Source organism: Syzygium oleosum, unplaced genomic scaffold, assembly GCF_021117445.2.
Source record: "Syzygium oleosum isolate NSW1041296 unplaced genomic scaffold, Sole_v2.1 Sole_v2.02, whole genome shotgun sequence".
In the NCBI taxonomy this organism is placed as follows: Eukaryota; Viridiplantae; Streptophyta; class Magnoliopsida; order Myrtales; family Myrtaceae; genus Syzygium; species Syzygium oleosum.
The window spans coordinates 21,371,958-21,395,675 of record NW_026607486.1 but is presented as its reverse complement, the minus strand read 5'-3'; the positions used below and the strand labels follow the sequence as shown (position 1 = coordinate 21,395,675).

The window sequence follows — 23,718 nt, the reverse complement described above, 5'->3', positions numbered from 1 at the left end:
TTCTCGAGCAAGGCATGAATTTTTCCATGTAGGGCCTGAAAAATATCCGAAACATCAAATCCTCAATCAACATGACATGACGAAATGGGAAGGAAGCATGGACGTGTACATTGCGTGGGCTAAAGATAGAGATTGGGGGGATGCCTTCGTGAGGAAGTTAAGTGGGATTTCTGTTCGTCGTTTTGTATGTCGACCCTCTCCCACACGTCTCGCACGCGGGCTTCATATCGATAAGAAACAATCCAGTTCCAATGGGCCCAAAAAATCTATAATTTATTAACAAATTTTTCTAGAAAGAATCGAATTGAAGGTGATGAGCAACTTGTCCTAGAAGCTCCTCCACGTGTGTTTCCGTCGCGTAGCTGCGCAATGAATGTGTCATGCAAAACGCCAACACGGAACATCGCTTGTTTTGGAGGACGAGATGGTTCCCATCGATGCGATGGTAATTGGCGTATCCTAGAGGAGGAGGAGAAGAAGCAATGCGAAACTCAAATTGCACTCGATGACATGCTCTGCATTCGCTATTTTTAACTCCTTTTGCTTCCACTGGGATGATTGCACTCTCGGCAGAGTCACACATAGAGTCCTCCGATTGCAAAACCTTCCCCGTAAGATTTGTATTGCGTCGCGTGCCGAAATGACATCGATATATTGTTGAGAACTTACTTGGTTCATTGAAATCGGATGACAACTTATGCAGCGTATTGTGCAGAGGGAAAATACTAAATGGGAAAATGACATAAATGGTCATTGAGTTTTGACTCAATGTGTAATGTGGTTCATGAACTTTTTGTTTGTTCAATGTGGTTCCTGAACTTAAGCCCAATGTGCAGTGTGATCCCCGCGCTTTTAAATTATTCAATGTGGTCCCTGGACTTTTAGTACATGTTTAATTTGGTCACTGGATTATATGAAAATGTTTAATGTTAATCGAGGGACTAAATTAAATATGTACCAAACATTCATGGACCACATTGTATAAATTAAAAGTTCAGAGATCACATTAGGTAAAGTTCAGAGGCAACATTGAACAAATTATAAGTTCATAGATCACATTACATATTTGGCTAAAGTTCAAGGATTATTTGTATCATTATCCCATGCCAAATTAAATCGATGGTACCGCGTCGGCATGATATCGAGGGGATCTCAGTCTCAAGAGCCCTTGAAGCCCATATAGTGGCTCGTTTTGGGGCTTCATTGGAAGATAATGGGCCTTTTGGCCCACGAAAGTCTCGCTCCATTAGCCTGTGCTAGAGACTTCTCAGTCTCAAGCGGCGCAAATTTTTCGAGTTTCCCTCCATTTTTCTCCCCTTCCCTCCCTCCCTTCCTCGCGTTTTCGCCGACGGTGACGCCGATCTGAAGGTAGAGAGAAGCTCCGGCGGCAGGTGCTTTCCCCTCTTCTCTCTCTCTCTCTCTCTCTCTCTCCGATTCTCTCCTTCTTCTTCGACCCGCGATGTGATCTCGATTGCTCTGAATTTGGGTGTTTTGCTACTTGGTTATGCCGTTGTGATCGCAACCCTAATGCGCGGTTTGGTTTGGCCTAAGATCGGAAATGGCTGTTGCGCTGGTCTCGTGTATGGGCATGCCCCGTTTCGATATTCGGGTGTCTCTCGCTTAGTATGAATCCGAGCTTCTGTCGTACATTGGGGAAAGAAAGGCGAGCACTTCCCCATTTTTTGGGACAAGCTACGTTGACTATTGTAAGATCGGAGACGGCTGCCGATTTTGCTTTCTCTTTTTCCATGGGTTGGGGGGGAGGAGGAGTGTGGAACTTTCGGTGTGACTCGTGGTTGCTTCACTGGTCGGGGCATTCGTATGGCGATGGGCTGTTGATTATTGAACTGACGCGATGATTTCTTTGAATTTGTCAGTGCTCGTGCTATTGCTGATTTTGTTATGGCAGTCTTGATGGTTCTGTAGGTGGGATTGTATGGAAGTGAGCTCGGTGTAGATTAATTTTCCGGTCTCGTTGTCTCGACGAGCTGATCTGAAGGATGGCAGGTTATTACGACATTGATGATATCGTTGCCGAAGAAGAGGTGTGCACTGGCTTTATTCTCTTCTCCCTGTTGGTCTTTTGGTCAGTTTTTAGACTCCTCAAAGACTCTAATTTTCTGTTTCTGATGTCCTTGATGACAGCCGGTTTCAGTTGTATTCCAAAAGCCGGTAAATGGAGTTGGGATTGATCCTAGTGCAGAGAAAAATTGCGTATGTTTTCCAATATTCTGGAGCTTTATCTAGGTGGTTGTTCGGAGTATATTTGCTTATTGTTTCTCTTTCCCTTCCTTTTCTCTCTCCAGGTTGACCAAGGATCAAAAGTAGAGCTGCCCTTCTGGCTTGCTAACGAGTTGTGCCAGAGAAATGCAGTATCAGTACTTGTTCCGGCATGTTTTGATGAAAAGTAAGACGGTGATCACTGTTATTTATATGCATTGCCTTGGAAGATGATATTCAAACTACATATGGGGCATGAGTACAGAGATGATCTAGGTGGAGAAGTAGCATGTCTACCCTTCCCTCATAAGAATGCAACATCGTGATACACACATTAGAGTTGTAGAGTCCTCGTTTATGGACTTCTAAAGTTTCATTTCAGTCTGTTGTGACACTCTAATCGTTTTATATTGTATTTGGGATGATGTCAGAACTAGACTGGAAATCCAGGCTGATCCTGCATGTGTGGATTTGAGATCTCGAAGTCCATATTTTTATGAATTTGGCTGCAAGATGGCGCCGATGTGAGTATCTTCTGCAACACCTTTTCCCTCCACAACCCAGAATCTTGGTGTTTCTTCTGTTGCATTCACTGAATACTCCCATCAGATTTTTCTTAATTGTACCTGGCACTGTTGAGGTACTGCACATAAGTTTTGGTCAAAAGGCAAGGTTATGAACATATTTAATGACTTCAACTTGGAGAAGTATAGGGAATTAGCGAGCTTTTAAGTGGGTGAATCGCATGGAACAAACTAAATTTTTACCATAGCTCAATGGAAATCCTCCCTCTATTGTCTTGGAGATCACCCAAAAGACTAAAACTCTGACTCATTTTTCTAAGAGGCCTAGTCATTTCAATGGGTTGGTTCATGTCCTTGAATATCTATCAGTTTCTTCTCCCTTAGCTTCTTTCCCGGTTTATTTTCAAGCAAAATCCACTTTTGGTGGAGAAGGTCGTTTAGAATATTATATTAGAGAGGCAAGTTGTTATTTTGCAGCCTATCTCAATTCCTTCCTTATTTTCACGGGAAAGAGTTCTGCAGTTGGTTCACTCAACGCCGCAAGAAACCTGTAGATTGTCCATGCTGATGAAAGTTTAAGATCTTCTAGCGATACTGTAGATGAGATGGGCTGCATCTAATGAAGCGCTTTTATATGACTGAGTGGTTTCAAGTCACTGCTCAAAGATTTGCTAGTTAATGTTATAGTTCTCCCATTTGCTGAAGAGGAGGCATCTCTCTGGTTTTACTTGTTCAAATATATACATAATAGTTCAGGTTCCTTCTAATCTTGAGACCTTGTTTTATGTAAACTTATGTTATCTCCTTGTTCCTTTTCATGAATAGTGTTGGTGATAGGACCCTTGGATTTCTGCTCTTCTCTGCATTTAGAAGTAGATATAAAGAAGTACTGACTAAGGCACACACTGCGTCGCATGTGGCAGCTCCGAAAATTCTCTCCCGGCTTACTAAAGAAGAAGTCAATTGTAAGAGTTTGATTGGATATTTATATCTGCTTTCTTTTCTTATCCTTTGTTATGCGAGAAACTGATGCTGTGGTTTCCTGTATAGTGTATGAGGCAGCTCAATCGTCAGTGGCTGCCTTTAAGAAGTGGCGTGTAGGTGGCCGGAGATTTCAGCCTTCATCTGTTCTAGGGAGGAAGAGGAGATCAGAAGAATAAACGGCATAATTTCTCATTCAATTCACGCCACATTTTGACTTTATAAAAGCTCTGACCTTCACTTGAATTTGATTATAAGAGAACATGCATTGCCCTATTGGAGAGTATCGCGTCCTAGCCCTGCAGTTAGTCACGTGACGAAGCACCGAAGGAGGTTCTTCATCTCTTGATATAAAGTTCCGCAACGCGACAGATTCAATTTTTAAGCTCTTGTCAAGTTAGCTGTATTGTTGTTGTTCTAATGTATTCCAGCAAAGAGAAGTCATTTAGGTGATATCCAGACCAAATAAGCATTTTAATTTTTTTTTCCTGTTTTTTGGGTCCATTATAAATACTAAACTTTTTTTTTTTCCTTACCAAAAAAAAAGTTTAGTATTTATAATGGACCGCCCCACTTCATTGAAGTGCAAAACCGGGGCTTGTTTTGGAGTTTCTGTAGTGTTATCTCGTAGATGAGTGTTGTAGCCATGAATGTCACTCCCGACATTCTCGCCAAAAGAACCACAAACATTGCAACAGGGCCGGCGTGCTCTGAGCTAATACGGAGCAATATTGAGTGCTGACGAGATCTTTGCATCTTCTTTTTAGTCCATTAGAATTTAGATTTAGTCGCCATCGCAATTTCTGTGGAGGTGAGTTTTGGAACTAAATGAAAAAGAGCTTTGATCTTCGGACTCATCTAGGTTTGTTCTCCACTTGGTCTTGGACTAATGTACGAACCATCTAAATTTTTTGGAGTGATATCTTCCAAGTTGGGTCCGAGTAAGAATCGGCATGGAGTTCATTTGCTTTCCTGTATATAAGGAAGTTAGACAAATGGATTTGCTATGGATTTCTTCAAAATGCATTTGAGTGGGGGAGTACATGAATTGGACGACCAGCTTCATTGTTACCTTGGCAAGTTCTCTTCTATTTTTGGGCAAGACATTGCCTTTTTGCGAGTATGATCACGATCTTATATTAATGACTCGAGATCGTCCATGCTCTCGGCAATCTAAAGCTAAAAGTTCTCCTCACCATATCAAATCACACTCATCACAACTTAAGATCCATATTAACAAAGAAATGTCAGCACAATAGTTGAGATGAGAAAATTTTGTGTATATTACTTGCTTGAATGAAATAGAACTACAAGGCGAAGTCCTTTTATATAGGGAAAAAATGAACAGTAATGATCAGTAAACCTAAATTATATATTATATCTAACATCCCCGCATACTCAAGGTGAGTTAAAACAAGTCAACTGGAGTTTGGAGAGAAGATCTAGGAAGCACCCAGGTGGATGTGTCTTGGTGAAGATATCGGCAATCTGATCAGCTGATGAAGTAAAGACAAGTCGTAGAGTGCCACGAAGAACATGAGAGCGGATGAAGTGACAATCTATCTTAATGTGTTTGGTGTGTTCGTTGAAAACATCATTATGTGCAATTTGGATAGCACTGCGATTGTCGCAATGAAGGATTGTCCCGCTATGATGACGGACTCCCATATCTTCCAGTAGCCATCGCAACCATAATAACTCCGATGTGGTATCAGCAAGAGCTCAATATTCAGCTTCTGTACTAGAACGAGCAATAGTGGATTGTTTCTTGCTATGCCAGGAGATAAGTGAAGTGCCCAAGAAAAAACAGTAACCCGTAGCGGAGCGACGATCTTGAGGGTCACCACCCCAGTCAGCATATGAATAGGCAGTCAACTCCAATGTCGAATGAGCAGAAAAGTGAAGGCCATGAAATAACGTACCCTTAACATAGCGAAGAATACGAAGAACTGCAGCAAAGTGAGTTGTACGAGGCGCTGTCATGTACTGGCTGACAATATGAATAGCATGAGCGATGTCAGGGCGAGTAACAGTGAGATATATAAGACTGCCAACTAGCTATCGATAGAGGGTAGGGTTTTGGAGAGGAGTCCCATCATCGGCACCAAATTTGGCATTGATCTCAAGAGGGATCGTAACGACCTTCGTGTCCATGAGTCCTGCTCGAGAAAGAAGATCAGTGGCATATTTGGCTTGCGAAAGATAATAATCGGATGTGTTTGAGATAACCTCCAAGCCTAAAAAATAACTAAGTTGTCCAAGATCCTTCGTCTCGAACTGTTGACCAAGATAATGCTTGAGTTTTGAAATTCTGGGACGATCATCTCCAGTAATAACCATATCGCCGACATATAGGAGCAGCAGAATAGGCTCGTGAGAAGTATGTTGAACAAAAAGAGCGTGGTCGTGGGGACTAAACTTAAAGCCAAGAGATGCCATGGTGGAGCTAAACTTGGAATACCATGCACGAGGAGATTGTTTCAATCCATATAATTCACGACGTAATCGACACACTTGGTGGGAAGAATGAGTGTAGCCAGGAGGAGGTACCATATAAACTTCCTTGGTGAGATCGCCATTTAGGAATGCATTTTTGACATCCATCTGAAACGTAGGCCAACGCTTAACAGCGGTGACAACAAGAAGACTGTGAACAGAAGTAAGACGTGCAACAGGGGCAAAAGTCTCTTCATAGTCAATGCTATATTCCTGAGTGAAGTCTTTCGCAACGAGGCGAGCTTTATAGCGGTCCACAGTACCATTTGCTTTTGTCTTAATCTTGTACACCCATTTACAACCGACATCGAACTTACCAGGAGGCAGAGCAACTAAATCCCAAGTATGAGATTTGTCTAAAGCTTGTAACTCATCTGCCATTGCCTTCTGCCAAAGAGGGTTAGTACTGGCTTCTCTATATGTGCGAGGTTCATGAAGGGAAGCTATCGTAGAATAACAATGGTAATCTCGAAGCCAAATAGAAGGTTGACTTACTCTGGTGGGGCGACGATCAGAGGAGGAAGGAATGACCGCTGGTGGAGAATCCGCAGAAGGTGCAGACACGTCAGAAGTGGCCAAAGTGGGGTCACCAGAAGGCCCTGCTTCAAGATGAGGGAAAGGTACATCTGGAATGGAAGAGTCAGATGTAGACAGAAGTGTGGTGTCTTCTGGAAATAAGTCCACGGAAGGATTGGTAAAGAAAGGAACATGAGCAAAGGGGTCGAAGGGATGAATAGAAGAGAACACTTTGTATTCCCAAAAAGTGACATGACGGGACACACGAAGACGATTGGAAGTGGGATCCCAACATCTATACCCTTTGTGCTCAATGCCATATCCAAGGAAGCAGCATACATGAGCACGAGGTTCTAATTTCGTGCGCTCATGTGGATGAAGGTGCACAAAACAGGCACTACCAAAAACACGTAGAAGAGTGTAATTTGGGACACTACCATACAAACGCTCGTAATGAGAGATGTGACCTATAATAGGTGATGGAGTATGATTTATAGTGTAAATAGCAGGGTGACAAGCTTCCCCCCAAAATCATTCAGGACAAGAGGCAGAGATGAGCAGAGTGCGTACAACATCTAAGATATGCCTATGCTTACGTTCAGCTTTACCATTTTGTTGAGAAGTGCCAGGGCAAGAGCGATGAATGATAGTACCATTTTGAGAAAGAATCCGAAGAAATTCTATATCTCTATATTCCATAGCATTATCAGTACGAAAAATCTTAATATCTCGTGAAAATTGGATTTTAACCATAGCAACGAAATCACGATAAATACGAGAAAGTTCAGAATGATTTTTCATAAGATAAACCTAGGTATACTGAGAATGGTCATCCACAAAAATGACAAAATAGCGAGAGCCACCCATGGTGAGAGTGGAAGAAGGTCCCCATATATCAAAGTGAATGAGATCAAAAGGAGCATGAGACACAGAATCACTAGTCTAAAACGGTAAAGCATGATGTTTTCCCTACTTACAAGGCAGACAGTCAAAATGTTTAGTGTCAACAGAACCTAAATGACCTCTCGAAATTAAAGAGCTTAACCTAGAAAAGGAAACATGTCCTCACCTAGAATGCCAAGTTTCAGATGACACTGTGGCAGCACAAGCAGCAAAAGTGGTCGGGATATTTAGGGAAACAAGCTCAAAGAGACGCCTCACTTTACGGCCTGTCCCAAGTGTCTGTCCCGTCCGAGGATCCTGCACATGACATGTAACGACCCGGTCCGACGAGGGCGGGGAGTGGTCGCCGGGGCCGGTGGATTCTGGCCTGAGCAAGGAGCGGCTTCTGGCAGGCTTCTAGGATGGCAAGGGGGGCATGTCTCTTGTCCCACATCGCCTAGGGGGGAGTTTTGGGCTAGTTTATAAGGCCTGGGTGGCCTATCATGTGTAACGCGTTTTAAAGCCGTGAGGACCAGTGGGCCCAAAGTGGACAATATTACATAGTGTAGACCCGGAGTGTTACAATTGGTATCAGAGCCGACTCTCGACCGCATGTGGGGCCACAGCGAGGACGCTGTGCTCGAAAGAGGGGAGAATGTAACTACCCGGTCCGACGAGGGCGGGGAGTGGTCGCCGGGGCCAGTGGATTCTGGCTTGAGCAAGGAGCGGCTTCTGGCAGGCTTCTAGGATGGCAAGGGGGGCATGTCTCTTGTCCCACATCGCCTAGGGGGGAGTTCTGGGCTAGTTTATAAGGCGTGGGTGGCCTATAATGTGTAACGCGTTTTAAAGCCGTGAGGACCAGTGGGCCCAAAGCGGACAATATTACACAGTGTAGACCCGGAGTGTTACATGACAACCATGAGAAGAGAAGTGAATATCAAGACCAAATTCACACAATTGGCCGACAGAGATCAAGTTGAGTGAGAGTTTATGAACCATGAATGTGTTAGTTAAAGATAATGTAGATGTGGAAATGTTTCCTGTATGACTAACTCTCATATGTGAATTATCGGCAGTAAGAATATGAGGTGCATGTAAAGCGGAGGATTTAGACTGAAATAAGGCAGAGTTGGATGTCATGTGATTGCAACAAGCAGAATCAAAGAACCAAGAATCAGAAATACCTGGAGTAGTAGACATAGTAGAAGTACTAGGAATAGGAGGGGTAAAGGTACAAGATTCTCGGAGAATGGTGCGAAGATCCTCTAGAGACACTAGTGTGTGGGATGATCCATGGGAAGAAGCTTCGACAGTGGCAGCATTGGCAGATGGACCGACAGAGGGACCTCGGCTACGAGGCTGAGTGGTCGATCCTGTGGGTTGCATAGGTCGTAGCCAATAACAATTTGATGCCATATGACCATATCGGCAACAATGTTTGCAAAATGGACGGTGCACGGAGGAAGAACTCAAAGCGGCAAGTACTGCATCCGTAGGCATGGCTATGGGCACAGTAGGACGTTGCGTTTTTAAGGTAGCTAGCCGAGTCTCCTCATTCAGTAAATCTGATATAACTGTCTCAATAGAAGGAAAAAAATCTCTATGTATAATGGAAGCTCTCACAGGTTCAAAGTCATCATTCAGAGCCATAAAAAATTGCATAACACGAATACGATCACGATGTTTAGCAACTTTGCGAATGTTACTATCCCCTTCCAAGTGTGGTTCACACAAGGTCAACTGATCCCAAATAGCATGCATAGATGATAGAAAATCATTAATAGACTGACCTGGCTCCTGACGCATGTGATATAAAGTCCCTAACAACTGATATTGATGGGCAACATCTGAACTAGAATAACGACGATCAAAAAGATCCCAAGCTTCCTTTGCTGTATTAAAAAGGCCAAACAGAAGTCGGATAGATGGGATCGAAGTGTTTCGAAACCATGTGAGAATCTGATGATTTCTGCTATCCCATTCATCCAAACGATCTACAAATTGATCATCAGTTTCTTCAGCAATTCTAGTAGGTACCTTAATTTGTCCAGTGACATAACGCCAAAGCCGGCGTCCTTTCAAGAAACTTGATATCTCTTGAGACCATAAAATATAATTGTAACCATTTAAAATAGTCTGAATTGGCATTGAGACTTCCATTCTATCAATTCTATCCATTCTATCCATGAAAGACACTTTACTACTATGGAATCAGCAGAATGTAGTATACCGAGAGCAGATCTGGGAAAAATAACACCAAAAACTAGCTCAGGATGTCGGAATACCTCAAGAACCGGTTGTAAAACACCGAAAACCGGTCAGGAAATGGTCAAACCGACCGAAAAAAAACGACAAAACCAGTCTGGTCAATGGTCGGTCAACGCCGGTCAACGGATGACGTGTCGGTGACGTGGAAGATGGCGTGGCGGTGACATGGCATATGACGTCAGCTGGGGAGCGTGGGCCAGGCGCGTGCCAGCGTGGGCCAGGCTCGTGCCGGCGCGTGGATCTCACGCACAGAGCTTGGAGCGGCGCGTGAGGGCGCTTCCGGCGGAGGAAGGCGGCGAAACTTGACTGGCGGACTCGACTAAGGGTGGCGAGTCGTGGGTTCGTGTTGGTTTTTGGAAAAGCACGGCGGAGGATGTCCAAAACACCGGTGAACGGCGGTGGGCTACCTGGGTCCAAGGCGCAGTGGCGCGGGGCGGTGCGTGCGGTGGCGTTCGGCGGCCGTTGATGATGAAATTTCAGGACGTGAGTCGTCTGAGGGCGGCGAGTCTGCTGGTGGTCTCGGTTTTCCGAAATGAGCGGCGGAAGTATGCCGAGCAGAGACGAAAAGCTTCGGTCTTGTCGGAGAACCGGGGGGGCGCAGCCGGTGCGGCTGGCGTCGTGGCGGCGGTGTGGCAGACTCAATGGCCGCTCCTCAGGTAATAACGGCTCTGATACCAAGTTGAGATGAGAAAATTTTGTGTATATTACTTGCTTGAATGAAATAGAACTACAAGGTCAAGTCCCTTTATACAAGGTCAAGTCCCTTTATACAAGGTCAAGTCCTTTTATATAAGTCAAGTCCCTTTATACAAGGTCAGGTAATAACGGCTCTGATACCAAGTTGAGATGAGAAAATTTTGTGTATATTACTTGCTTGAATGAAATAGAACTACAAGGTCAAGTCCCTTTATATAAGGAAAGAATGAACAGTAAACTTAAATTATATATTATATCTAACAACAATAATGCCGCAATCTAAATACTTAAGCCAAGATCGATAATTTAAAGCACGAATTATCTATGTGACCTCTCATCGAAGAGTTTTCATACACGTCATAAGTCGTAATAGATAGATGGCACGTCTCCATATCTCTCGCCAATAAGACCAAATCAAGAAAAGGGAGATGAAATAGATGTCGACGTAGTACCGACGCAAGAGCAAACACGCACTATCCGCGCAATAAGGAGAAGATGATTACGGCGCTCTTTTTTGCATTCTTCTTTATTTTTCGTTCGGCCGACACAACCTAACGACGCGACACATCTCCCGCATTGATTCGCCCCTTCGAAACTCGTACCTACAGCTTCGTTCGGATTGGGCAAGGAGTGGGACCACTGGGCCCCACACCCAATGCTTTCCTTTCTTTCCCCATTCCATCTTTCTGGAACCAAGAAGTGGTTATCCATCGCCACCCTCACCTCGACTGTAATGCACCACCACCTCTCCTATCTTCCATCCTTCCTTCTCTCCGATTCTTGACTGGTCCCCACCCCCCCCATCCCCTATCCCGTCCGAGGAACGGGTCTCGGCCCATCCTCGTATCGTGTCGTGCCCAGTGCCCCGCGATATCTCTCTCTCTCCCCACGGTTGTTGAAAGTTCTTGCTCTGCTTTTGTCTCGAGAGGCTGCGTTTCTCGGGTGTCGCGTGGACGGACCCATGTCGAAACAGACGTACAGAGTGTGCTTCTGCTTCCGCCGGAAGTTCGGGCCCACGTCGTCGGAGGCGCCGGAGGGGATCAAGGCCCTCTTCCGGCAGTACTCCGAGAACGAGGTCATGTCCGTCGATCAGCTCCAGAGGTTCTTGATCGAGGTCCAGAAGGAGGGCGGGGCCACCAGGGAGGACGCGCAGGGCATCGTGGATAAGCTCCGCGAGCAGAGGCATTTGAACGTTTTCCAGAGGAAGGGTCTCACCCTGGAGGCCTTCTTTTGGTACTTGTTTGGCGATATCAATCCTCCTCTGTCGCCGAATCTTGGGGTATGGCCACGATCTTTTCAATGCCGCGTGTTTCATCGATTCGATCGGTTTCCCTGAATTCGGTCCCTGTGTTTTCCGTTCTTTGGTTTCTCTTTTGTAATTTAGTCTCGACGATCAGGATGAGCTCTGTGATTCTGCACCGGCTGAGATATGTGGAGTGTACGGAAAGAAGCAAGACAACATCCTCGTAATGGTCGTGCTTGAATAGAGTAAATAGAATCTTGTTTGGATGCCGAGATTCTATCTCGTTGCTTCATCGATTGTCTCCTAGTTAGACAGAGCGATGTCATTGATTCTTTTTCGTAAATTCATTTCATCGTTTCATCTAGGTAACATGGTCTTAACATTAGGAGCTGCGACAGGAGCGACTCGACGTAGAAGTTTGTCTAAAAGTAGGATTGGCTGAATATTTCATCACAAGACACAGAAGAAAGATCTAAGTTTCGCCTTTTATATCGAGTCCATCATTCAATTCATATCCCATTCAAGTACTTTTTTTTCTTGTTTGTTATCAGTTCTGATCAGCAGATGGACAATTGCATTCTACAGAAAAGATTACTAGTTTCTCCATTTGACATGTGGTAGAATATCCGAGTAATTAGACTGCACTGCTAGTGTAATCTTGACAAATAATGACGCGTAGGATAATTGATATCCTTGTGATTTGATATGGTCCAGCTGTTCGTGTATATATTTTCTCGTATTCCTGCATTACGCTTTGCCTTCAAATGTTCCTAGGCCTATTCCCCCTTATATGCATAGAAACCATATCCTAAGAACTGCATTAAGCCACAATAAAAGAACCGATAAAACGCAAGGAATTCCTGTAATGTGAACAGAAGTTCTTTTCTTCAAGTGTCGTGTCAGATTTTTTTCACTCACTGAGCCCGGTGTTGCTATCCTTCATCTCTCTAAGCCTTTAACTACATGAAAAAGAGGGAAACTCTTATAGGATGGATGGACATTGTGTTAGTAGATTAAAAAATCACTTTATAATTGATTCTTATAACCTTCTGTTTTTTTCATCTCTCTTGTTCAGGTGCATCATGATATGAATGCTCCTCTCTCTCATTATTACATCTATACTGGCCACAATTCCTACCTAACTGGCAATCAACTTAGCAGCGACTGCAGCGATGGACCTATTATCGATGCCTTAAAGAGAGGGGTTAGAGTAATCGAATTGGATATATGGCCAAATTCCAACAAGGATGATGTGCATGTTCTTCATGGAAGGTATGGTGCAAAGTGCGAGTTGAGTTTGGCTACAATAATGTTGTTCCTTTAGTGCAACGTAAGAGGAACAATGAGTATGGTATCTAAGATTGTGCATTGTCTCTCCTGTCTCATTTTTAACTTGTTAGAAGGATGCAAATTAATTGATTACGCGTATATGCGGACATATTTGGTTCAACAACTTCTGAGTCCAGCTTATCATGTCTGATATTTGTACAGGACCTTGACTACTCCAGTGGAACTTATAAAATGTTTAAGATCTATTAAAGAGCACGCCTTTGTTGCATCCGATTACCCTGTTGTAATCACCTTGGAGGATCACCTCACTGCTGATCTTCAAGCTAAAGTCGCTGAGGTGTGGTTTTGCAATCTTATGAAATTTCAAATCTTCTGATGTCCTGCTTATTTAATTCTCCTATTAATGTCTAGATGGTCACTCAAACGTTTGGAGATGTACTGTTTTCACCCGGTCCAGAGTGCTTGAAGGAATTCCCCTCCCCTGAGTCACTGAAGAAAAGAGTTATTATATCTACCAAACCGCCAAAGGAGTACCTTCAGGCAAAAGAAATAACAGAGAAGGAAGTTGATCCACAGAAAGGGAAGGCAGCAGATGAAGACGCTTGGGGAAAAGAAGTCCCAGACCTGAGACAAGATATTGCAAATGACGACAAGGTCGTAACTCTGTGTATGAAAGATGGTGTAATTTTGACTTTCGTGGATTTTGATTTTGAATTTTGCTGTGTCACGTTTCTCTCTTTAGGATGATGATGATGAAGATGATGAGGATGAGGATGATGAGGATGATAGCGCAGGTGGAGATAAGCCACAGAAAAATGCAGCTCCGGAGTACAAGCGGCTGATCGCTATTCATGCTGGAAAGCCTAAAGGGGGATTAGATGATTGTTTGAAGGTTGATCCCGACAAAGTTAGACGTTTGAGCCTAAGTGAGCAACAGCTTGAGAAAGCTGTTGTCACACATGCAAAAGAAATTGTCAGGTATTGTTTTGTAATCTCTACAGTGGATTTTGTGTCGGGCCCTGTTCTTTGCTGGACAAGATCGACTAATAAATCTTGCATGGCGTTAGAATGTAGAAGGGCTAGTCACCGATCACGCAGAACTTTTCGCACTTTACATAATGTGATTACAAGTACTCAGCTTTCAACATGTTGATATCATGAACTACAAAAGTGGTAGGCATGTTGTGCTAAGTGTTAAATGCACAAAATGATTGATCAATATTTGATAACTTGATGATCGCTCAGACAATTTGGTATCGTTATATACTAAATCGGTCAAGTGCTTGAAAATAATGATGAGCCTCGGTCATTGTCAGAAAGGTCCCTATTGGCATACATCACGACAGGTTGCTGCCATTAATCTTGTTTTGCCATTTATCCTTTTTCCCTCTCTAAATACTTGGTCGTCCAAACTTTCGTGCAACGCTGTAACAAAATGCTGTTTGTTGAAACCAAAGCATCGGTTATCATAAGATATCGACTTACCGTGGGATGTTTCTCTATCAATTTCATGATTCAAACATCGCTTCCTGTGCCTATTGAATGGCCTGATACAGGTTCACCCAACGGAATTTGCTGAGAATCTATCCAAAAGGCACGCGTATCACTTCTTCAAATTACAACCCACTTATTGGGTGGTCACATGGAGCTCAGATGGTTGCATTTAATATGCAGGTAGCATTTTTATCGGTCAATCTTCAGACGTTTTCTGTTTACTTATTAAAGAATCTCATGCTTCACTCCTGTCAAGTCCTAGCAGAAGTGGTGAAGTCGTTTAGATTTGGACAATGTACAATGTTTTCTGATGAGGGTTCCTCCTGCCTTGATGTTTGACGAGTAAATGCTCATAAATTTTTGTATGACAATTAATTGAGAGTTAGTGAGTTGTGCTTTGCACATAGTTTGGAGAAGGAGAAGTAGTTGGGCATGCCGTCGTTGTGGAAGCAAGATAGATACTAAGAAAGCTGTGTGAAGTGAAGCGACTTTTTTGCACCGTTTTTCGTGTGCAACTTATATCTAAAAGGATTTAGTTGGGCAATTTTGATGCTCTGTAAAAATGATGCAGGGATACGGAAGATCACTTTGGTTGATGCAAGGGATGTTCAGAGCCAATGGTGGATGCGGCTATATTAAAAAACCAGATTTTTTGCTGAAGTCTGGCCCACTGAATGACCTCTTTGATCCAAAAGCTCCCTTACCTGCGAAAACAACATTGAAGGTCAGATCTTTATTATAGTCAGCCTATGCTATTACTTGCAACCAATCTGTTGAAGCTTCATTCTCTCAGTGTGATTCTATTGATGGCCTGACCGTATGTTCAATTTTCTTGTCTGTTTCTAGGTGACTGTATATATGGGCGAGGGCTGGCATAACGATTTCAGTAGCACCCATTTCGATTTATATTCCCCTCCAGATTTTTATGCCAGGGTAAGTTAAGAGGGTCTTCATTACTCTTTTGTTGGGAAAGTGCTACAAAAAATCAATCGGGACTAACGGTGCATGTTCCAATCTTCACATAAACTATGAGGTCTCTTTTCTGGTATTTACCGCTTCATCTGTGTATATATAGTGTTCTTAAGAAAGAGAAAAACCTATTTGCAGGTTGGAATTGCTGGAGTTCCTGCCGATAGAGTAATGAAAAAGACAAGGGCGCTTGAAGATAACTGGATCCCTGCTTGGAATGAGGAATTCGAGTTCCCACTCACTGTCCCGGAACTGGCTTTGCTCAGAATCGAAGTTCACGAGTACGACATGTCTGAGAAGGATGACTTTGGAGGTCAAACATGCCTACCCGTCTCGGAACTAAGGAGCGGCATAAGGATGGTATCGCTCCATGATCATAAAGGAGAGAAGTACAAATCTGTAAAGCTGCTTATGCGCTTTGATTTTCTTTGATTCGTTGAGTGAGGAATAATGAGGGTGCTGCAACTTTTATGTAAAGCATCACCATCTGCGTGTTAGTATTCTTGTGTGAGATTGTATGTAGCCTAGTCATGCTTCCTTGGGGAATTCGGGTTGTAAGATGAGTTTGAAAGCCATAAACTATCTGTTGATATATATGAAGTTTTGACTTTGCATTATGGCTAAGCTCTTATGCCTGCCCTCTTCCCCTCTTCGACGGTGCCATTAGGACTTTTGTATCGCAAGAACTCAGGGTCAATTTTATTGGTACATGTCTAACTCGCGGTTTCTAGTTACAGATAATGCGATAAACCAGCTAAGCAAGCGTTGGCAAAATTTGGTCTACACCATTTCTCTTTTGCGGGTAATGTCTCTCATTGGGGTACGCTGATCTCAGGGTCAAGTGTGGTCAATACAATCATGTGACACATCTTCTAATTCATCGAACATCTAAAGATCGTGGGCTTTCTCTGATCTAACAACATTCAAGAAAGTGAATCCTAATCGAAGTTAAGACAGCAGAGGGAGACTAACCATTTGGCCTATATGCCTTTCAAATTACTCTATCGCCACGTAGATAAAAAAGGCTGGATCACATTTATGTCTGATAGGCCTTTTTTTAACTGTTGTTGGGTCATCATGCTGCAACAAGAAGCAAAAAGCCACGCGCTTGATTGATCTGTCGCTGCAATATGCAGCATCGGAAACCTTAACTAATTCTGGGGCATGAATGTGACCGTCTGCAGAAAGTCAGCTGAAGTTCTTGCCAGTAATGTTGCTGTATTGAATTGAGAAGTTTGACTAGGAAAACAGTAACTTGAATGGGGAATCTTTTCTCTCGACACCAATGAGGATTTTCGAGCACACACCCACTCCAATGAACTACGCATCCATGTGGGTAGTTGAGCTTGTCTTTGTTTTTGGCTCTCTCCGGTAGCTTATGAACGAGCATCTAAATGATACTCTACAGTGCCTTGTTGAGTCTAAACCGAACTAATTGAGGATTACTTTGAACCGGCTTTTGCGGACAGTTTGTAAAAATCACTTAAAATGACATACATCAATATACTGACATTTCCAAAGAAATAACTATTACCAACTCAAAAAAATCATTAATTATTCGTGGATTGAACTTATATTTACTGTACGCTTGATCGAGTAACAGCTCACAAACAGCTTGATACGGTCATATCCGACTTTTTACCAATTTGAATCGAGTTGCTCATGAACAATTTCAACTTGTAAGGCAAGAGTTTTCTAGATGGCTAAATCAATCATCGACAGTCCGTATCCAAGGTTGAGGGTCTTGAGAGATTCCTTCGATTACAAATGTTCTCTTTCTTGTCCTGACCAATTATTTCTGGGGTTTTTGTTGTCAAATGGCAGAGGGAATAATAGTTTTTTTACTTCTTAAATTATATCCACATTTCAAAAACAATTCGATTTTTCTATTTGAGCATTGAAGTTTGAAGCCCCTTTCTGGTCCTGGACGGCTCTCGCCGGAGCCCGAGGATGGCCCCCCCCTCAGAAATTTGAAAATTCAAAAGAGAAAGTAGCCCCAAAGGACCTCCAGAGGGGCATCCTCGTAATTGCAGCCCCCTCCCGAAAGCACCAACGGAGACCAGACGAAGACGCAAGGGCCTCAAGCGAGAGAGGCAGATCGAGGGTTGCAATCACCTGCGCCCGCCGACAGTCGAAGAACCGATCTCAACCGGTGGATTTCTTCGATCTTCCCCGTTTCGGACGGCGCGGATCGTTTCGCCCGTGGGGCCCGGCGCCACCGGATGGGACTCGAGGCGGGGGGGCGCGACGTTACTATCGTCGCGTCGCAGAAGAAACCGCAAAAGCTTGATCCCCCTCTCTCTGTCTGTCTCTCTGTAACATCACTCTCCGTTTCCAATTTTAGCCCTCCGACGATCGCACAATTACATTGACCGCCACTTCCTTCTCCTCGCTTTGTCTGCGCTGCTCTCTTCTCTCTCCCCCCCCCCCGTCGCGATCTCCACATTTTTCTGATCTGTGCTCCTCCTCCCCCCCCCCCCCCCCCACTCTCTCTCTAGATTCTTTCCCCCCCCACCCCCCGTGTTTTCTCTCTCTAGGCCCGAGCTCCCCGACCGCCGAGCATGGCGCACTACCCGAACTGAGCTGGAAACCTCTCCGCATTCCCCTCCCTCTCTCCGTCGCTCCTCAGCTTCTTCTAGGTTTTTCCAGAGGGATGTCTTCGATTTGAGCTGGGGGAGAGCGCTCGCGAAGTGCTTCGTCGCGGGGTTTAGCCCCCCGCTCGTCGCCCGAGCCATCAGCTGCGTCCGAGCTCGGTCTCAGATCTACAGTTGCTGCTGCTGCTGTCGTCGGCGTCGTCGCTGTCGTTGTCGTTGTTTGGTTATCGGCTCTTCTTGGGGGAGGGGGGGGCTTCGGGGTCACGTGTTTGGTGGAGGGAAATTATTGGTACGGGCTGGAGGCGTGGGAGCGAAGCTAAGTTAAGATTCCTTATCTATCGATTCGGGACGAGGGAGTCAAGCTAGGTTTTTTTTTTTTTTTGTGGTTAGGTTTGCTCGTTGGGGCCGCGGGTCGGATTCGATTTTTTTGTTTCTGGTTTTCGGTTTTTGGGTTTTGGTTGTTGTGGAGGCTGGATTTGGTGGTGATGAATCGTAGCTTTCGGGCTCAAGAGTCGCAGATGCTGGGGCACCGGCAGCAGCAGCAGCAGATGATGAGGGAGAAAGAGGAGGATCTCGCGCTCTTCCTCGAGATGCGGAAACGGGAGAAGGAGCGCAATGATCTCCTCCTCAACAGTGCCGAAGAATTCGATGCTCCGTTAGGTAAGATTCTTCCGAAAGGACCCGAGATTCAGTTGCCGGATTTGAGGTCATTAATACAATATATGTTGGTATATAGATGCCATAATGGGAGCTGTGCTTTTGAGTCTAGTGAAGAGGAAGCTCATTGCTTTGCTGCTAGTGGTGTATTGTTGCTGGACAGGGTCCTTTTGGCTCGTTTGTCGTTTAGTTGAATTGGGTTATCTCAATTCTCAGTTAAGGATTGAAATTGCAGGATCAAAGCCCGGTACTTCTCCCATATTCAATATTGCCCCTCCGGCGCCTCCGCGTAAAACCGCTACTGATGATTTTCTTAATTCCGACGGCGATAAAAACGATTATGATTGGTACGTTGGCGATATCCTTCACTTCCATTTTCATTTGCTGCTCAATACGACAGAAGATGTATGCTAGTGCTGGTAAAATTTGACATTCTGGGGTTATACGTTGCGTTTGAGACCTTTTTTTAGCTCTGCTGACTTTCTATAGATGGAGAGGTCCTTGCTTACCTTTCTGTAGAATGATCGACACTTCTCTTAACCTATTTGATTGATTTCAGCTGCACTAAGAATTCTCAATGCATGTCCATCTTCTCAGTCCACATTTACTTTGGTAATGGATAAAGCAAAAGATGCTATTAGTTTCTCGTGGTCATTTTCGCAGAGCGACTGAGAATTATGCTGTAGTGAGTTGAGAACTGTCAAATTTGCATTGATATACATGAGTACCTGCTCATGGCCTTCTCAGAAAATGACCTGTTAATATGAAAAGGAAAGAAGTTTTCAAAGCAATTGTTGAATGGGGATCCTTTTCTTAAGTTAGAGGAGATATGTTATGGCAGTGTTGGGGATTTTTGAAGCTCTACAGTGACCTTTTCAGTAATTAAGGACTATAGAAAAGGTTTGGTTTTAAAAGATATTTGATCAGTGTTTAATGAAGCAACTTCAACTTTAGACTCTGGAATTGGGGGAAAAAAAATCAAATCTGGGACTATTAATTATTTAGACTTCTCACTCGTATCTCACATGCTTTCATCAATTGCATATTAGATCCTTGCTCACTTCATACTGAATATCACACATTTTATTGAGTTTTTCTTGAGCATGCTTTAAAATTGCATGCAACATTTTCAGTTTTGATAGGTGGTTGGAAAGTAGATCTCATAGTTTGATTTCTTTTTCCTTAAATCAAATATCATTTCCTCAATGTTATCCCATTCTTAACACAAGTATATCATCGTATGAGAATGGCCATTTTGCATAGTTGTTGTAATCTTTTCCACAATTAGCCCACTTTTATGTATTCATTTGGTTCAAAATACCTGAATTTCGGGATTTTTATACTCCAATATGCTGCCAATAAGAAAGCATCTTGGAGCCGTTTAGGATGGTTTTCAATTGACTGGTGGAATTTCCTTGTCCTTTGCTTTTATTGCGAAAGATTAAATGATGCGAAATTTGAATGTCTTGACATGCCTACGCTTTTTTTTTTTTTTTTCGATTTGGAGTCCCGGGAAGAAATATTTGTCTTCAGCTTTTGGATTTTGCTGGCTTTTGATGACACACATTTTAAAACATCTGATAGGTAAAGTAAAAATTACAGTTTACAGTTGATAGTTAACAAGAGGGCAAGATCTTTGATGTTCATTAGCCAGTGAAAGAATACAATCTGCTTGTTTATTAGAATAATCATTCATTACTTTGATTCATTGAATGCGCTTCTAATTTTATTGAGAATGCAATGTTTCATGAAAATGTTGAGACGTTAGGCTTTGTTTCTAAGATTCGTATTGGTTTTCTCTGTATTGTTTCTAGGCTCTTGACACCACCTGGTACGCCTCTTTTCCCTTCACTGGAGATGGAATCACAAAAGACTGTTATGAGTCAGCTTGGTACTCCAAAAGCTCGCCCCACAGTGCTTAAATCACGTGTAAGAGCATTTCATGTTGTTCTATCTGAGATAGTACTCGTTTGCATAGTAAATTTCTGTCATATTAAGCTGCAATTGCTTGGCGCTTAATACCAAAAGAAAATTGGGAGCTGTAAGAAGGATGGGCTTGTGTTAATTTCGTTCAATGCAAATCTGCCTGCATATTTTGAATTCCCAATACTCGTTTCTCTTAACAACCGAGTGGCCCTGAAGCATTTTGCCTTTTGTGTCTAATGATTGATGGTGATGCCTTTTGGACTTAGTTATTTCTATTTGTTATGTTCGAATATCGAGTTCTTGTATTGTGAATAATTCTTTGATATTTTTGCTTGTAAGCATGGTGCAATTGTATTCTTTAGTTTGTTTTACAGCATATATCGTAGATGGAACTGCTAAAGGTATTAGCTTAGGGATGCTCTTACTTGGTTGTAGATTCCATTTGTGAGTGTGTTACATCCATGCTCTTAAATTTTTGCCTTTGCTTACCACAAGATATGTTTCTTAGATTGTCCGCTAATTGTTACTTAACTAGAAGAAATTCAATTCTTATTCTTTTCCTTCTCGAGGGTTAAAAACTGTGCTTGGATAGCTTATTTGGTCGTTTGTTCATTTCTTTAGTTGGCAAATTCCATGGTGGAGCCACCTGCAAGAACCAATGTAACATCTAGACAACAAGCTTCCTCTCCTGGGTCGAACACTTCGGGGGCAGGAATTCGCCGGCCCTCATCATCAGGGGGTCCAGGATCAAGACCGGCAACGCCAACTAGTCGGTCTACGCTTACAACATCCTCTAGAGCCTCAAGACCTTCAACACCAACCTCTCGCCCGACCTTGTCTTCAAGTAAATCAACAGTGCCTGTCAAGCCCTCTGTTGCTGCTACTAGGCCTTCAGGTACTTTGACCAAGCCTGCAGTTTCAGCTGCAAAGCAATCAGTTCCTGGCAGATCATCGACTCCATCAAGGTCAACAGCGAGATCTTCAACGCCAACTGCCCGTCCCATTGTTAACCCACCAAAACCGGCATCAAGGGCAGCAACACCAACTCGCCGACCATCCACAATGTCAACTGGGCCCACTGTGTCCGCCCTTCCCACAAAAGCTGTGTCCTCTACTATTGCAAAACCTGCTTCAACAACATCAAGAAATCCAGTGCCCTCACGCGGAACTTCCCCTACAATGAAATCGAGACCATGGAAACCTTCAGAGATGCCGGGTTTCTCTCTTGATGCTCCTCCAAACTTGCGAACAACTCTCCCTGAAAGGCCGCTTTCAGCTACTAGGGGTAGGCCTGGGGCACCCAGTTCTCGATCATCTTCTATTGAGCCTGGTCCAATTACAAGACCAAGAAGGCAATCGTGTTCACCGTCGAGAGGGCGCCCTGCCAATGGTGTCCTTCATACAAGTGGAAGCTCTGTTCCTGCGGTGAGTCGTGGGCATCCTAAAATAAACGACCATGTGAACCCTGTTATGATGGGAACGAAAATGGTGGAAAGGGTAATAAACATGAGGAAACTAGTGCCACCCAAGCAAGATGATAAACATTCTCCTCACAGTAACATGTCCGGGAAGTCGGCTTCTTCACCAGATAGCTCAGGCTTTGGGCGAACGCTATCCAAGAAATCCTTGGATATGGCTATAAGGCATATGGTATGTTCCTTTATCTTCTTTTGCATAAATGCTGTAACTAGCTTTTTGCTGACTGCTGGACATGGTTACTCTAAGGCTTGATGATCATTTCTCTCTCTTTCCGTATCTAATGTTGTTTGACTACTCAGGGCAATGTTTTGATTAGATTGATGTTATTTTGTGATGTGATTGTACTTAAACTCAATCCAGGACATAAGGCGAAGCATTCCTGGGAATTTGCGACCGTTGATGACAAACATTCCTGCTTCATCCATGTATAGCGTGAGATCTGGGCCTGCAAGGAGTAGGACAGTTAGTGTGTCGGACTCTCCACTCGCGACAAGCAGCAATGCCAGCTCTGAAATGAGTGTGAACAACAACGGTCTCTGCGTGGAGGGGAACGGACTGGATGATGATATTACCAGTGATCGGGATGGTCATTCGCCTACGCGTGGCAGGCGATTGTAGGTAGATGCAATGATGAATTGGAGTCATCCATTGTTTTGACTCGGAATCCGCAGGGTCGATGAAGAGAAATGTTCCCGGAAAGGATTTTTTTAAGGGGGCTTCACGTTGATGGTAAAAATTGCACGAGTTGGTTAGGAAGGCTGGCTGTTGAGGACCTCTTATTGAGGTCCGTGTATTAGTTTATGTCGGCGAATTTAGCTGAACTCTCCTTATTTTTTATGAACGTGAGTTACGGTGAACAAGTTTTAGAAAGTTGTACCCTTGTCGAATCGTTCCTTATTCTCGCCCTCATGTAGCTTCCATTGCTTTGGGCGGCGCGTTTTGACATCTACTCACTGCTTAGCGCGTTGTAAGCTCAGATATTCTTGTTTATGTAAATCGCAAATGGTCTCCTAAATCGGGCCACCTTATCTGTATTCGCTTTTCTTTTTCGTCGTCCTACAAACCAGAGTTTCTTGGTTGGTGGAAGAAGGTAGCGGGAGAGAAAATACTCAGTTTTTCTCCTTTCCTTTTCATCACTTAAGCTAGTTTGCGGATGAATATTAGTCTTAATTCCTTAACATTGCTAGAGATGCGTCAATACCATTTTTGGCCGTTGGAAGAATTCATGATGACCAATTCGAACGGGCAGTTGTAGATATCCTTCATGAACATCCTGAGCCTACATGGAGAACTAGAACGAATTTGAGAGAATACGACACATGATTTCCCGATATGATCCGCATGCAATTATTAATTGCTGGTACAATCTCGCCGCTGTCATTTTCCTACAAGGAAAAATGGGAGCATCACTACTGGACATTGACTGGGTCCTAGCCAAGACATGGGAGTAGCACGTCAAATTGGACCTTCTAAGTGCAAATCA

General features: G+C 43.6%; 3 protein-coding genes across 3 annotated transcripts; all 3 read left to right on the top strand.

Annotated features, from left to right (window-relative positions):
* The first annotated feature begins 1,281 nt into the window (after positions 1-1,281).
* On the top strand, positions 1,282-4,218 carry LOC115673050 (uncharacterized). Its single transcript, XM_030595080.2, has 7 exons — positions 1,282-1,391; positions 1,910-2,045; positions 2,146-2,214; positions 2,307-2,407; positions 2,652-2,744; positions 3,570-3,709; positions 3,795-4,218. Exons 2-7 carry the CDS (start codon positions 2,001-2,003, stop codon positions 3,902-3,904), a joined length of 558 nt encoding a protein of 185 aa, XP_030450940.1. The 5' UTR covers positions 1,282-1,391; positions 1,910-2,000; the 3' UTR covers positions 3,905-4,218.
* Positions 4,219-11,305: 7,087 nt separating this feature from the next.
* Positions 11,306-16,196, top strand: LOC115673046 (phosphoinositide phospholipase C 2-like). The gene is made up of 9 exons (XM_030595075.2): positions 11,306-11,862; positions 12,902-13,098; positions 13,318-13,453; positions 13,528-13,770; positions 13,859-14,094; positions 14,673-14,790; positions 15,182-15,334; positions 15,457-15,543; positions 15,718-16,196. Exons 1-9 carry the CDS (start codon positions 11,545-11,547, stop codon positions 16,009-16,011), a joined length of 1,782 nt encoding a protein of 593 aa, XP_030450935.1. The 5' UTR covers positions 11,306-11,544; the 3' UTR covers positions 16,012-16,196.
* Positions 16,197-18,427: 2,231 nt separating this feature from the next.
* On the top strand, positions 18,428-23,105 carry LOC115673045 (uncharacterized). Its single transcript, XM_030595073.2, has 5 exons — positions 18,428-18,833; positions 19,066-19,177; positions 20,645-20,759; positions 21,378-22,406; positions 22,596-23,105. The coding sequence occupies exons 1-5, from the start codon at positions 18,659-18,661 to the stop codon at positions 22,851-22,853; spliced, it is 1,689 nt and encodes a 562-aa protein (XP_030450933.1). The 5' UTR covers positions 18,428-18,658; the 3' UTR covers positions 22,854-23,105.
* Positions 23,106-23,718: the final 613 nt, after the last annotated feature.

Coding starts and splice junctions, on each gene's coding strand:
- LOC115673050 (XM_030595080.2), top strand. CDS start 2,001: ATGGCAGGTTATTACGACATTGATGATATCGTTGCCGAAGAAGAG. Junction 2,745..3,569: donor GGCTGCAAGATGGCGCCGAT/GTGAGTATCTTC, acceptor TTTCATGAATAG/TGTTGGTGATAGGACCCTTG. Junction 3,710..3,794: donor TACTAAAGAAGAAGTCAATT/GTAAGAGTTTGA, acceptor TTTCCTGTATAG/TGTATGAGGCAGCTCAATCG.
- LOC115673046 (XM_030595075.2), top strand. CDS start 11,545: ATGTCGAAACAGACGTACAGAGTGTGCTTCTGCTTCCGCCGGAAGTTC. Junction 11,863..12,901: donor CTCTGTCGCCGAATCTTGGG/GTATGGCCACGA, acceptor TCTCTTGTTCAG/GTGCATCATGATATGAATGC. Junction 15,335..15,456: donor CTGCGAAAACAACATTGAAG/GTCAGATCTTTA, acceptor GTCTGTTTCTAG/GTGACTGTATATATGGGCGA.
- LOC115673045 (XM_030595073.2), top strand. CDS start 18,659: ATGAATCGTAGCTTTCGGGCTCAAGAGTCGCAGATGCTGGGGCACCGG. Junction 19,178..20,644: donor GATAAAAACGATTATGATTG/GTACGTTGGCGA, acceptor TATTGTTTCTAG/GCTCTTGACACCACCTGGTA. Junction 20,760..21,377: donor CCACAGTGCTTAAATCACGT/GTAAGAGCATTT, acceptor TCATTTCTTTAG/TTGGCAAATTCCATGGTGGA.